Source organism: Harpia harpyja, chromosome 6 (assembly GCF_026419915.1).
Source record: "Harpia harpyja isolate bHarHar1 chromosome 6, bHarHar1 primary haplotype, whole genome shotgun sequence".
NCBI lineage: Eukaryota > Metazoa > Chordata > Aves > Accipitriformes > Accipitridae > Harpia > Harpia harpyja.
In genome coordinates this window covers 8,987,879-9,004,221 of record NC_068945.1, presented here as the reverse complement: position 1 = coordinate 9,004,221, position 16,343 = coordinate 8,987,879, and the positions used below count along the sequence as shown (strand labels likewise).

Genomic DNA, 16,343 nt, shown 5'->3' with positions numbered 1-16,343 from the left:
TCAGAGAACTGTATGCATGCAGGCACAGTGCTATCAGATTTATAAAAGCAGTGCCTCACACAAGTGCAAATGAACCCTCTCAGCTTTCTCTGATGGAGGCTGGGAAAGAAAGCAAATAAGCCAGCAGCTGTTATTCCTCAGAAACCTGATCATAACCTCATCAGCATCTTTGCTTCCCCCACTCAGTTACTCAAATTTTGAATCACAAAAGGGCAGGTACGACATAGTACCAGCAAGGCTGGGCATGGAGAACAGATAGGTAGGTGTACAGCTAAACTTGGGACAGCAACAAATTGCGTGCTGTGGATTCTGGTAAAAGAAAGGAGGAGGAAAAGACTAGGGGGGGGCAGACAGGAAGAAATGAAGAACGTTTTTATCCTCCCCATTTTCTTTCATATTTCTTTATGACACACACTGTAAAGCTTTAAAAGACAAAAATACTTCTATGTCTATGTTCCCACAAGTAAGAGACCATACAGAATTACAATAGTGTTGTTTTCCTCCTTTTATATTAATTTTATGCGCATCCTTCTTGAATATGTTTGTTGGAGAACTCTTTGTAGATCCAGCGTCAGGATCTCCTAATTGTGGTTGTAAGAGTTCTTGAATAATAGGGTAACAGAAACCATCCAGATCCAAACAAGAAATTCTTTCTCCTTTCCATTGCTCTGGCTCCACTCCTCTATCTTCCTGCTGTGCCGTCATGCTATCTGTTCATTCGCGCTCCTGAGAGCCTCCCAAGATGTAGGAACTGTGACAGCCAATACCTACAGATGAGTTATACACAGAACCACAAAACAAGGTGGACCACCAAAAAATACCAACATCAGGGATACAGGAGACAAGGACAGCCTCGAGGAAGAACAAATCTTTTCCCGCCTTTTGCATGTCACCTTTTGAGATTAAAAAATAGGGAGTGCTACAAACAAATAAAGAGTTTCATGAGGAACACATTCCAGGGTGGGAAGCACAGAGAGAAAAAAAATTAAAAATCAGCGGTTAAGAACAAGAAAAAATTAGAAGTAACAATTCAAATAACAGTGAAATTTCTGATAATGTGTCTAATTGTATGGCACAGAAGAAAATTAATCCTTAACTTTCTAATTTGGATTTATGGGAGAAGTATATAATCCAGTGGATCTTCAGCATGTAACACACAGCAAGTATTTAAGCTTTCCAAAAGCATGCGCTGCTCCAATCCAGGGATATGCCATTTGGAATAGGTTGGGGGGAACTCATTAAATCACTTGTTTATTATTCACACTACAGGAATGTGAATTCTATTGGCAAAATGAATCAATCAGACAGCAAAGAGCTATTCTCTGGAGTCTACATTAATCAGCCCGACAAGCTGTCACTAAGGATTGGGTCAGGCTCATAACATAGCATCCAACTAGTACGGAAAAAAAATCCCCGAGACTGCTGAAATAGGGAACAGTTCACCCATTTAAAGTTGTCCCCAGAGGCTTGTGTCAACCATTTATTACTGCTCACACACAGCTGCAGAAGCTTTTAAGCGAGAAACCTGCATTCTTGAACGTTCCAGAACTGTGTGTGTTGTGATCACATGCTTGATCCCAGCTATTTCTGTAAGGACAAGCAAGATGAAGTATCCTGAAAGAAATACTGTTGGGCTCTAATATAGCCCTCTGAAGAAAACACATTCAGGAACTTGAAAAAGAACTAAAACTAGGACACATGTCAGAACAGATACACTGTTGGGAAACACAGAGTTGTCGTGCAGCCTGCACTTCAATAAAATGTTAAAAAACCCACCACCTCTATTTCTACAGACTATTTTTCATACAGGCACACTGTTTTCAAGGTTTAGCTGTTCTCCGACCTCCCTCAATGTAAGTCTAAAATATAAAGTATCATTTAAAAAAATACCATGCATAAGAATACACAAAAAAATTAGCTTTTTATTAAAGAACAAAACAAAACCCCACAACAATTAACCCACCCCAGCCCTAGTAAAAATAATGAACTCCTAAAATCTCATGATTCTGAGATATACACCCTGTTAATGAGACTAAACATAACAGCTAAAACAAGCACTAGCTGGACTGCAGGAGCCCTGATCAGACCAGAAATAAAAGTACTGTGGAAGAAAAAAAAGCAGTCAGCAGTTCTGACAAATACTGTGAAGCAGTGCAACATGTATAGCAATGCATAAAATCAATATACTGTACTAGAGAACACAATCATACACTGCAGCTGCTTGGATGGGGGAGCGATAAGATCAATGTTTTTGTTCTTGTCAGCACTTGCACCAACTGTATGTTCAAGCTGGATGGAGTTTCAAACTAAGTATGACTTCCAGTGATGCAGCTGCAGGATGGGCTACAAAAACTGCTGAATGGCTCAAAGAAGCAGAATTGTTTTAGCTGAAGTGTACTTCAGGAGAGGCTACAAGGGAAGGCAGGCAGATCCACTCTCGGAGGGAGAAAAAATAAAAGGATGAAAGTGTTTAATTGCAGCAATGTAATATGAGTGTAAATGCTCAAAATGAGGAAGAAAACATTTCTGTCCTCACAATAAAGCTTCTTCAACTCACTGAACTCTGTATGGAGTGCTGTGCATGCTGCTGCTCTAAACTTGATGTTAAAAGCTACACCACAGTACACCAGGACAGCACAAATATTAGTATAAGCATTTAAATCCAGCCCCAGGCTGCACTGGCAAGACTACATCCAGCAGATCAAGGGATGTGATTATTCCACTCTACTCAGCCCTTGTTAGACCACACTTGGACTACTGTGTCCAGGTTTGGTTGTCCCAGCTCAAGAAATTGGAGCCCATCCAGCAGACTGCCACCAAGACAAACAACGGACACAGGTTGCTTCAGGGAGAATTTTGGTGTGGCTACAAGAAAAACTGAGAACAGATTGAATGAATTGAGAACAATTAAACATTGGAATAGATTACCAAGAGAAATGGTGGAATCTCTCTTGCTATAAATACTCAAGGCTGAGCTTTACAGGGCTTTGAGTAACATAATCTAAGGCCTTGCTTTCAACAGAAGGTTGGACCAGATGTTCTCTAGAGGTTCCTACCAACCTAGAATTTTTCTATGATTCTATGATCTAAACATATGCTATGCTAAGCACTGCTAAATACTACTTTTGCAGTAACCTCATTTTAAATTAGAATTTCTCTGATTTTTCTTCCCATTCCAGTATTAAAATAAAATGCAATGCAATGCAATAAATAAAAACAATAATGACAAGCAGAAAGGAGGACAGTTCACTGTTTTTCAGAATATCTGTCAGCATCTATTGAAGTTATCAAGCAGCAGGCTTAAACAGAAGTGCCCTTTCACAGAATACATAATTAAACAAGTGAACTTACTGCCAGAAAATTTAGGAAGGCCATAGGATAATTGACTCAAAGGAGTTCCATGAATTTGTTCAATTCCTTTAGTGTCTATTAAGCATTCTTTACCATCTACTTTCAAAGACAGGATATACAAACATTTGGTCTGATCCAATATATCTAGTTTTACGTTTGAGCCTCATGAATGGGAGATAAATCAAACCACTAGAAGTCAAACATAGTAGTCTTAACTGTCTTAATTTGTAACCTCACTACAGTTCAATTTAAATGCTCACAGCAGAATGATAGAAACCTTACCACTAACATCTAATAAATCATAAAGCACAAAAATGTTTTACTCCAATTAAGTTGTCAATGGAAGAACAGGCTAAGAAACAAAACAAGGAGAAAATCTGACAATAGTGCCAGCTTCCATTTCTACCTAAAGGCAGAAAGCAAGAGTTAAAATTCCCAAGAAAATGGGTTTCCAACCTGCCAAAGTAACAGATAGCTCTACCACACCAAGGTCATACATCATAGTCACCTCCACAGGTCACTTCTATGAGCAGAGTAGATAACACATAAAAAAAAAAGCCTAAACAAACACAAAACCAACAAAACAGGATCAAAGATAACACAAGCTATCTGCATTGTAAAGTACATCCCGTAAGACACAAAACCAATGTTGCACTGAAAGACATAAACCCAACATCCTCCCAGATGCTGACAGTGGGAAAAAAGATCCCACCAGAGAGTTCTTTTTACATTCCACACGCTGAAAAAGCCATTAAAACAAACATTGCTCTGACAGTAGAAGACAAACATATGGCTTAAGGGGCCATGGAAAGTAGGAAGAATTGTTACTGCCAGACATGCAACAGGAAACTTTCATCTTCTTATCTCTACCTTCTCTAAGTGTTAAATGCAATGTTGGTTTACTTATTTATCATTTATGGAATTATTTTATTAGCTGGAGTCATTAAAAAAAAACCCAAACTACAATGGACACCATAAAGGGAGACATCCCATAGCAAAGTCTTCGCCTGGAAGAGAACTTCAGTTTTCTTAGTGACACTTTGCAGGTGGTGGGGAGATTTAGGATTTATGTTATGTGTCATGAGAAAAATTCCACTCTTCTAGGTACTTCTGGAAGTCAGTGACATGCTAGACCTCTGGAGTACACAGCAAAATAGAAGGATGATCTACAGGTCCTAAAGCTGAAAGAAGTTTTGTGCCCATGGACCATGTTGCACAAACATGTGGAGTTCACAGGTGGCTTGCCTGCATCAAGTCTCTCACAAGGCATGGCACGTAACAGATGGCCTGTTGCTTAAGACACTTACCAAGGTCTTTAGAGATCCAGATTCAATTTCAGTTTAACTTTGTACAAGTCTCTTAGTAGGACACATCTACACCATGGATATAGACAGATTTAAGCTGTCTCTGCCCAAGCTAATCTGGAAAAGAAAGTGCAGGGAAGACCGCTGCAAAGACACCCAAGCTCAAAATAGGTGATCAGCAGGATTTCTGAGCTCATGGGAAATAGCATGCAGAACTCAACACAAGTCTACCCGTGCTGAACTGCGATGCATGTGTACTTGCTAGTTCTGGTCTCCAATAGCTCCCAGCCCTCTACCCTGTGCTCCACTGCAGACATTCTGTTTGTTTTGGTGGCTCAGCTTTCCATCTGTGTCAGGAGGATAAAAGTGCGGCCCATACTTACAAGGTGTCAAGAGGATAAATATATTAAGTGGTCCTAAGGCACTCTGGGATTATGGCAACAGATGTAATGCCAATTCCTTAAAGCAGTGAAAATGGAGATGACAGGTCAATCAAAACTCTAAGGAAAGAGCAACTGAGTACATAAAGTTTATTTTTTTCTAATTTAACTGTGTCTTTGCATCCAGAGGACACTGCAGAAGAAAAGGTACTCTTTGGGACACAGCAATAGCTAGATGAAATGGAAAAAGGTGTGGGTGGGTGGGGGTGAGCGGCACAGAATTACAGGACAATAAGATTCTTAACCACCAATTTAGTTTAAAAGTACTATGAAATGAGACGAAATGAGATGTTTGCATTTCTGAATTACAATCCATTGATAGAAAGCTCTCTTACCTGCTTGAGATCATAACTGCTTGGAAAATCTCCAAGACAATACACAGGAAGAAATGAGTCTTGTGAAGAACCCACGCTACTCAGCAGTGACGCAGCTACTAACAAAATGTAAGTATTCAGCAGCATCATTTAAAGAAAAGTGTGCTTAATACATCAGTCAAGAAGCCTAAAAGAACAAACCTCTGATTCAGAAGTAGCCCTTCTAGTAACTTTCAGTTCTCTAAGATAGCAAATTAAGTGAGAAAATTTGATTGAATAGTACAGTGCCATTTCTTTTCCCTCTGTTTCATTTTTGCATCATTTTAGACTCAGTGATTGTACGTTGCGGTACACAGAGGTGATTATATACGACAGAATTACTCCAAGTTAACTGCTTCCACTGTTAACCATTACACACATTATTTGCACAGTAAACTGCTTGGTTTAAGTTAACATGCTTTGCATCACATGTGCAGCATGGTAGAAACATGCACACAAGCAACTAAAGCATCTCTGCTAATGACTAGTAATTCGTTAAGCTGATGAACCCCTACAGCTTATAGTCATCTGTTCATAATCTTATCTTCATCCATAGCTCATGATTGTCTTGCTTCAGTCTTCTTCACCATGAAAAAATTAAAAAACCATTAAAACCCACCTATTTTAATAAAAAAACCCCCAACTTATCAGTCACAACTCCTTACAGTGTTAGAAATTAATAATTCTGTAAGTAACAAAGGATTAGCATATCAGTTTCTGCTGGTTTTAATTCCTTGCAGCAACTCTCAATACGTCACACACTTTTAAGAATCAACAGCAATGTTATCATCTCCTACTGCAGACCTACAATTTGTACCTACAGCAGTAGAAATTGTACCAGAATGCACGTAAAACAGAAGTATGGGGAAATCCACAAAAGAAATAAAAAAGATACAAATTCAATCTCTGATGCCTCATGACTTGCCGGTGTTATATGGGAAGAAAGACATACAGACACTAGTTTAATGTATTTTCAAAACTATGTATCCCTGATGCATTGATTAGAAACAGGACAAGGGGTTTTCACGCAGGAGAGTCTGAAGACGGGCATAGAGAGAAACAGGAGTAACAAATGCAGCTTGCAGTGAGGACCAAGTAGATTCAACAAGAATCCATGGCTACAGAATTCCTTCCCCACTAAAACAGAAGCAATATTTGCAAACATTATTCATTCTTTTGACTCTGAAAAGTTAATTCTCATTTTACTGCATTTAACAACAAAAACATAGCAAACACAAGGAGGCAAAGAAAGGAATAAAAGAAATGGCAAGCTAGTCATTCTGTGCTTCAGCTTGCATCCCCTTCCAAGGGGTAACCAGCAGCCCTGTGTTCCCAGACAGCACAGAGGCTCTGGGTGAGAGACGAGACAAGAGAGCCAGCATGTTAACTGTGACACTAAACACTTAAAGACGGGTTCAGATTGGTTACTAAGATTGTAGGGACTTGGCTATGCCTTGATTAAGGACAACAACAAACATCACCAGGGTGTATTGTAACCCCGTGGAAAACGTAGCTGTACCTGCATTACCTGAGCAGGGATAAATCTGTTGTCCATGGTGCCAGGTTTCAAGAGGCATTACTGAAGATGAGATGTAGATGACTTTTAAATTTCAAACTGGCAGCGGGTCCCAAGAATATTCACAATCCCTGCTACACTGGATGGAGTAGTTAAGTGAAAAGGTTTGGACAGCCATGTGAACTTTGGCCCAGCTCAAGAAAAGCAAGAGGAAAGAACCATCATCCCAGTCAAATTTCCAAATACTTGGAAGTTCAATTATCTCTGCTGAATAAATTCAGCAATTTAAGTTGCTCCTAAGCAGCAAGGGACTGAGCTGAATGGAGAGCTGAGTTGATTTAAAGCTAATTTGTTTCAGAAAGTTGTGAAATTGCTTTGAGTTCAGTGCCTGCAGCCATTGCTATAAAGTGATACTAGAAAGATTAAGTTTTATGTGACAAGTCCCCAACAAGTTCAGCAAATGCTCACTGTTTAATAACACACCTTCAGCCATCCTAGGTTCCTTTACTTGGTTTGGGAGGTGTGGTTTATTTATTTCTGCAAGATACTCAAAGCAAAGCCCAAGGTACCCTGCAGAATTCCTCCTTTGATTCACAGTTTCCGTGAGTGGTTGAAAGGTTGGGTAACTTTACAAATTATATGGGATAAACACAGAGGAGCTACTAAGTATAGTATACCATGTTATCTCTGTGACTTGGCTGCCCATTAGGAACATCCTAATTTTATGTACAGCAAAACCCAGACTAACCAAACTTTACTTTCCACAAATTGGACTGCATCCTCCCATCTTTTCTACCCAGGTCTCATTCTGTGTCAGCAGCATTTAAATAAGCAAATTAGATGCCTCCTCAGACAGCCAGATAATGGAGTTACAAGCTCATCCTCTACTCGCACGAGGAAGATTATACCCCTTTGGATCAGCCTCTTGCAGACTTACTTACCTGCAAGGCAGCAGGAACAGACAAAAAGGGAACATGCTAACCAAGGCCCCTTCAAGCAGCTTACTTGTTCTGCATGGGTCTAGGAGTCCAGAGGTAATTAAAAACCATTACAGTTATTAAGCTTATTCAAAGTTAACAATAATTGTACCCCATGATTATAACCATCACTTTATAAAAGTTGATATCATTGTTTTTAAAAGTTAGGGGAATTGAGACAGAGAAGGCTGAAGAAATTTGTTTAAGGTCATGCAGCCGGAGGATACAAGGAATAGAACCTGAGTCATTTATTTAAAGAAAGATTTAACTCTGGGAGTACGGGGGGGGCAGGGAAAGCTGGAGGTGAGTAATTTGTTTTCCAATTTGAAATTCTTATTCCACTTCTCACTTTCAATGACTATAAGCTTCCCCATATACAAATTATTAAACTATGACCAGCAGGCTACATTATAACAGATGTATAGGACAAATCTGCTTTTTGAGTCATGAATCAACTCATCGTTTATCCAAAATAACAGACACAAATGGCTCTCACACCTGCCTACAGCTAGAGTAAAAACACTTCCACATTGAAGGAAAACAAAAATAATTAAAAAAAACCAACCCACACCAAAAAATAAAACAACCTGAATAGAATATGCTGTTAGCAAAGAGCAGTTAGTGAGAGGAACACTGTGAAAAATGCCGTGTTGGATGTCTTCCTAAAACCAGTTATGAGGCCCTCGCCACCTGGATTAACCAGTCTAACTCAGCTCTGAAGCAAACCTTGCTATTTTAAATTAAAACTAGTCTCAGGCCTCAAATAATGTTTGAATATTAGTCTGTAGTGTCATCATACAGGTTTTTACATGGACTTTATTTACATCATATTCATTAGGACACCACACCGTTTGAACTAAATATTACCTTTCCTTCTCCTCCCAGCCAAAACGTTGACATGCTAAAACATTGCTCTCCTCCACTGCGGTGCATGTTTGCACAGGCACACCAACAGTGCTGTACCATTTGGAGGGGAAACTAAAAGCTGGAATCTTTTCACACCTCATTGACTCCCTACTAAAAACTGAATTCTTCCTGCTAATGTGACTGAAAACATTAGTTTTTTCCAGATTTCACCATCTTGCTTGTTTTGTTTGGGTTTTTGTTTTGGTTTTTTAGTTTGTTTGGGGGTTTTGGGTTTGTTTCATTGGTTTTGAGTAGTCTTACTTTCACAGGTTTGTACCGCAACTGTCACCGCACTGCTGACTTATGTCATTAGAGTCAAAATATGACAGAAGTAAATATCGCTATTATGTCAAGAGACAAGCATCCCAGGGTCACTCACTGTCTCTCCCTGTCATTATTCCCTGTGTCAGAAAATGGGGAATATCAGATAATGCAGCCAGAGGGAGGACAACAAAAAAGAGAGAATTTGAATGTGTTTCCTGTTCTAAGCTGTCTGTAGTTAGCAATTTTGTTCTCATTGCAGGGACAAACTGTCCACCCCTCTTAAACCTCAGAGATTAACTTTCAGTTATGTGTAGGGACAAAGTATCTTCACAAGATTTAACTGTTTGTCCAACAGGTTCAGTTAAGCATTAAAGCTTTGTACTTCAAACTAAACAGTGCACTATAGTATATATTCCAGTTTGGTATAAATAAGTGTGGATTACCTTATATAAACAATTCTAAAATTCTTAGCTGCTTTACAGTACCAATAGCTCTGACAGCAGCCAGACCCAGAGAATGGACATGTTCCCTTTCTGTTAGTCTGATCTGAGACTTTAGTAATGACCTGCATGGCTGCTATACTACGGTCTTTGCGCTCACTGATAAACACACAACATTGTTTTTAATCTACAGGAAAAAATATTAATTACTCCTGCTATAAGATTAAATTAGACAAGTAATTAATGCAGAAAAATACTCTTCAGGAGCAACAGTCTTTATCCATTATTTTAATAACAGAGTATCAGTGAAATATTTGCTGTATTTGACTTTTTGCTGCTACTTCTGGACCAGCAAGTTTCCAGCCCATCTTTTTCTCTTCTAGTCTTACGATTTAGAGAAAGGAAAATTCTCCCAACCTATTATAAAATTTACTTTGAAACTGAATATTTAATATCTGAATTTGTAAATTTGACCCCACTTAACTTAGATAAATGATAACTTCTGCTTACAATTATACCATTAATAAATAGATACTATTCCTATCAGATTTTTTTGGTAGTAGTTTAAATATAAACAATTTAACAAATAAACCACATTAAGGATCTTCTTGACTATACTTAGCTTTTCCTTGGCTCTTCCTGAAACACAGAAGATCAGAGATTTAATAATCTTGCCATATATTCCCCCTAATAAAATGCATTTTATATTAAAATTAAGCAATGCTAAAATCTAACAAGATGTGTATTATGAATGCTTCACTGTATGTGGACTCATTAACCTTAGTTAAATGAATAGAACAACCCAAAATTTAACCATGACCACAGTCTACTTGCAAAGTTCTCTAGTGAAGTTTTGATAACTTATTCCTGTCACTTCAAAATTTCCCTTTTAGCACCCTATGTAATTCTCATTTCACGAGTGAAATTTCTTTTAAAAACATGTTTTATAGAATTTCCATTTTCTAGCCAGTAAGATTTTCTGATACATTTTGTGAAAATAATTACTGTAATCCTTTTCTCTAAGAAAACAGTGAAGTGAAATCCACCCTAGAAAGACATACACCCTAATGTTTATATTTGGTGATTAACTTTCTTGACAATTAAGCTGCTACCTGTAGAAGCAAAAATCAATATTTTATTTCTTCTGCAGAGCTGTATTGGCTACTTTGCAATCTCCATATGTTTGCACATAATTATTCTTGAAGGCAAACTAAATCAACTAACATTTGTAGTTGCTCGGTCCCTTTGCAAAACATATTATGCACTTAGGATGAATTCAGTGTAAATCATCATCCTAGCCACACAATTAAATACTATAAGCTTCCTTAACCCTCAGCTCAGACTTTCCTAATCTCTAAAAGAAAGCAATGCCAGATGGCCAAGAACAACTGCTAAGAATCAGAGGGCCACAGAGAAATACCTGAAGCTCTTAGTGATATGGTGGAGAAACACCTTCTGTTTCAACTTACTGCTGGGCCCCACTTAGATCAATTTGCTCATACGAGAACCTTCCATGTAAACTAATACACATGCTACTAATTTTAAAAACTGTATTTTGTTGTCATGAATCTAATTCACAAACACTGAATTCTTGCTGGGCAGAAACAACGCACCACCTCTTTATTGTAGTTATCACAGTGACAGTATGTTTGCTACGTAACGACAGAAAGAATCCACTAACCACTGCACTTCTCCATCACCTTCAAATATACACGTGTATACACATATAGGTATACATATTAAAATATATGCCATATAAAAATAATGTGTATAATATATAATATACATATATAATTGGTCTTCAAATACATATGAGCTGGCTGCCAGGCTGAAGGAGTAGTAGAGCTCACTGCCCCATGCGGGACAGATTAGGTCTCAGCCTGTGTCAAGAAGCAAATAATGGAAAAAGATTCCTCTCTTTCTATAGAAGAACATCCTTCTTTAGGCCAATGCTGAGAATCATTCAAGACAATAATAGTGCCCAGCATTCTGGGATGCTAAAGGACACCACCAGTCTTCGTTTTCAGAGGAAGCGTCTCAGAAACACCATTTTACTATGGCAGAACAACACTTCCCATGAGATGGGCTTTCTGCTACCGCAGGCTCAGAACAATGCAGCTTTGTGGCAAGCAAGCTGGTCAGCCAGATTGCCTATTGCAGCTGTACAGCTGCTAGACTGGCACCTGTTTAAAGACTCCCTGAAACACAGTTTTTCCACCTTTGTTTCCAGTTGCCTAAATCAGTTCCTGTATATAAAAAAAAAAAAAAAAAAAAAGGCAAAAAAAAAAAACCAACCCCCCCCATGAAAATGCTTCTTGCCTTTGTCAGAAGGTAACAGTGTGGAAGTAGTCTCCTCGCCTCTGAAAACCAAGGAGTCTCATTCTGCTTTGAATTACAGGTTCAGAAAATTTCGTGCTTAAAAATGAGTCTTCTCTTTTTAAAAATAAGTCACCTTGCATTACAAAAGATGACAGTCACTGCTCAAGAGCAAGCCACAACTTCATGGTTTTGGACTTGGGTTTCTTAACAGAAATTCAGAAGGAAGCAATGAGAAGAGGCAAACCTGAGAATGGGAAAAATGGGTTAAGAAGAAAGACAGGACTGAAATAGCAGGGAGTGCTTCAGGACAAGGTAGGAGGGGAGGGCACTGGCAGAGCTGTGTGGGGAGCCCAGGGCTGAGCTAGCAGGAGGGTTCAGGGCAGGAGTGAGAGATATTGCAAGTGCACAGTGTCAGCAAGGAGCACATACAGAGCCAAACATCCAAAACCTGTCAGACAGCCATAGTAGAACTAATGTAGATTCCAGGTACAAAGCCAGAGGCAGCAAACTACAGAACACCCGTCCGTAGTATGCTTCATTCTAGCTTGCGTTTCCATGAGTAAAAAGAGATGATAATAATCTGCATTTGAATGGCTCAAGACGATAAAATAGCCTGGTTAAAAAAAATAAGAATCTAGCAAGACTGCAGTCCTCTGGAAGGATGCATGGGAATATCAAGACGGGCTTACAAAATTGAATATAAGCTAACTAAAGAAGAAAGGGGGACTTCTGAACAACTTAAACCAGGCTGGTGGATCAAATTTCTCTTGTAAACTACTTTGACAAGTACCTGACATCTTGCATTTAGCATTTTTCTATAATCTCTCAGATTCACCATTCTAGAGTATAATTTTCATTCTTGGTTCATACAAAAAGCATTTTTAGACAGAGATGTGATGACAAAGTTTAATAACAGAAAGAAAAGTGGTATAAGCCTCACAACCAAAGACATGGTGGGGAGGGTGTAAAGGGGATTAAAAGGTAAGAGTTGAAGAAGCACAGGGCACTAGAGAAGTGTTCCAGATGGTAAGCTAGTTTTAACCTAAGAAGCAATGTGTTTGTATAAAGGTCCAGTGGGAGCGGAGCAGAGAGAGATGAGCACACAGATGAGGGCTGAAATATTTTTGTGAGTTCAAGGAATAGAAAAAATGGACTCTGAAGGTCTGATGCAGAGTCAAGAAAATTGCTGTTTGGGAAGGAGATAAAAGCAAAGACAGACATTGCATCTACAGACCTGAGGGGTAAGACATACCTAATGACTGATGATAGAGGACATGAGTAACGGTATCAGAAAAAAGCTGTTCCAAAACTAACCACAACATAAAGCATATGAAAAAAATACTTCCAAGGTGTCAAAGTAATGCAGCATTGGGTCAAATAGCCAATTTGATATAAATCTGGTGTGTTCAAAGTAATTTATTCCAGAAATAGTTAAGGCAACTTTCTGGTAGGGTTTGTGTAGAGAAAAGAAAAAAAAAAAAAATCAAAAATCACAAGTGAACTTTGATCAGATGTTCTTCAGTGTCCAGTTCAACCTTTCTATTTAAGATGCCCACAAGTTCAGTTATTGTAGCATTTCAGTCTATTACTGATAAAAGCTCACTGTTGCATGAGTGGTTCAACACTGTACCAAATCTCCCATTAACTCTTGCTCTTAAAGGTTATTTCAGTAAGTGGGTCAAGATAAACAGAGAAGCTGCTAGTAAGGCTCCTAGTGTGAACAACAATATCTCTACACCAGAGGCAGCTATCAGAACTAGACTGTTAATGCCTCTTTTTCCAAAATAAATCCAGGGATGGTGTTTTCATTTATTTGTGAAGCATACTGTATATTTCTGGATCACAACCATGAATGATTTTGTTCATGTGCCCAAGCTCTGCAACCATCCGGAAAGCAGTGACCTTTGATTTCAAACTAAGGAAACCCATTCATATTGGGCTACATTCATGCATACTCGGTATTTCAATTAGTCTGTGATTTCCTCAACAATACTGTTCACTCAAGGATGCCTAGCTGCCAGATGACTTAACTTTTCTTTCCTCCCTTGTACGTGACAATACTTTGCCCAAAGTAGCCATTACGCTTTTAACTTGCTTGCTGAGGCATTGTTACGACTCCTCATGCCTCTTGGCTGACGGAGGAAAATCAATTTTGATCCCTCAGAAGGAAGTACAAGTCTCCAGCTTCACACACCAATGTGGACAACTGCAGCTGAAACTGAATCCAGATTGACCATTCTAGTCATTTCACATTTATGCTGATACCTTAAGAGGCTAACACACACGAGTTATTGTTCTTAATTGGAGAAATGGGACAGAACTTCCTTCAAATGAAAAAGCAGTTTGTCAAATGAAGTTTACAAAAAGTAAATGAGATTTACGGTGACAATGAGAATGTACTTCAAATTTAAATTAACCTGCAGCTTAATGCAACATGAGGTATTCCAACAGAATGCAAAAATCCTGCCACTGCAGGATTTTAATGCTACAATTCTGCTCTTCCTTAAAGGGCAACAATTCTGCCCTTTCTTAGATAACCCAGTTCAAAACACATCTTAGAACAGCAAGTTTGAGGAATTAGTAGCCAAACTACAGTAACCAGGTAGTAATATATAGAAAGCATGTACATTTTCCCAATAGACACAACTTTAACATTGAAAATATTCCAAGCAGGTATGAGAGGGAGGGAGGGGAGGGAAGAACTTACTGTACTGCTTCAAAGATGCACTATACACATACTGCAGCAGTACAGGATACACTAACAAATGAAGGCAACTGAAAAGGCAGTACTCACCCAAAATATTAAATTGAAAAGGAACATCATGTATTTCAAACAACACAGGCAGCCTCTTGCCATGTTGCACTTCTTAAATTCTAAAAGGAAAACAAAGGATAGATCCAGGTAAAAGACCACGTATTTGCTGCCTTTGGGTGCACTGTATTTGTCACTTTTTACGCCAGTCCCAGTCCCAACGCCGGTCCCGGTTCCGACCCCAGTGTGGCTCTGTGTGCGTGATCCAGTTGTACCATAGAAAGCTCCAGCAGTAAAACCTCGACCAAATTGCCTCCCTGAGGTAGAAGGTTTAGCAAAATCTGAGTCTTTGCTATCCAAAGATGGACTCCGGTGAATTGAAGAATCCTCACTACTTGACTTCTCCATGATCTCTCTTTTCACAGTTGTCAGATTTAATGTATAGCATCTCTCAGCATTAAATACAGTGCCTTGCAAATGCCACAGTACGATAAGAGCTGTCTGTGTTTTGCTTCTCTTTTTCTTCGTACATAAATCAGATAATGACTGCAGAATTTATTCACTGCATTGTTGCTGGTTTTATTTTTTTATAGCAATGTAGGCTGTACTCTGTCTATCTGTAGCATGGATTTATACATTAATATCCCATGCAAGAGCATATTCATGATTTATCTCGATGAATCAGTTATGCAGAACTTCGATTTTTATTCAAAACAGCCAGAAGCTCTTTCTCTCCACTCCTAGTCTACAGCCCTCTCATCTATAGGCAGCAGATGGTCCTTGCATCCATTTCCAAAAAGCTTCTGCAGTACACCTGGGAGACTCTCCTCGAGCCGGAGCACTTTCCTTGCTCTCAGCTTGCCTCTCTGTGTCTCTCTGACTCTCTCTCACATGCTGTCTTTTTTCTTTCCACCCATTTGCAGTATCTCATTCAGTAACCAGCTATCGGAGCGCGCTCTGTGTTTCACTGCTGTTGCCGTGAAATCATCAGCAACTGCAACCACTGGGCATTTCCCACAGAAATCCCTGACCTAACTATCGAGTAATAAATCCACCCTGCTGCTCGCCCCTCCCCTCTGCTTTCCATCGGGCCAGTTAGCAGAAGCCTTCTCCCCCAGGGCACGCCTCCATGACATAATATCTTTAATAGGATTAGAATTACTCTTGACTATACAAGTGCACAACAGAAAATCTCTTTAAATGTCAAGTACTGTTTAGCTGTTTATGAGCTAGAACTGTGAGGTAGTGATACTCCTTTAATGCAATAAAGTACTGGAAAAGTATGGATTAGATAGACAGGTGCTAACCTCTCCCTACTCATTAAATTTACAGTGACTTACATTTTTTTTCTGGCTTAAACGAATGCCGCCATGGGACAAGGAACCGGAATAGACTAGCGCCCAGCATACACTGAATAGGCACATGTCTCAGTTATACATGCACATAATGTGACGCCATCACCTGTGATATAATTAACCATAACCAGAAAAGCAGAGCTGCTGTCTCTTACAGGGTCATCAGTCTATTCTTAAAACTCTTGAAATGCAAGGATATCTGAACCTGCAGCTATTGACACTCTATTTAACTAGTATGTCAGAGGTTGTTCTTATGTAGGGCAATAAGCCATCTTATATCGCAGGTAGTGTGTGAACTAGAAACACTGACCCAAATGCCACATTTCTTTTCCAGACAGCAGCGCAACATGCCTGCTAGAACTCAGA

The 16,343-nt window shown here is 39.1% G+C and overlaps 1 protein-coding gene across 5 annotated transcripts in view; it reads right to left on the bottom strand.

Moving 5' to 3' along the window:
- Positions 1 to 16,343, bottom strand: part of TSPAN9 (tetraspanin 9) — a 199,437-nt gene that overhangs the window by 90,336 nt on the left and 92,758 nt on the right. For 4 of the 5 annotated variants that reach the window (XM_052789656.1, XM_052789652.1, XM_052789654.1 and 1 more), the window contains one exon: positions 14,665 to 14,744. In XM_052789656.1, the coding sequence (XP_052645616.1) occupies positions 14,665 to 14,727 (63 nt within the window). In that variant the 5' untranslated portion in view covers positions 14,728 to 14,744. Of the gene's footprint in view, positions 1 to 14,664; positions 15,644 to 16,343 lie in introns of those variants that run through there. The other variant, XM_052789651.1, reaches the window with a different exon arrangement.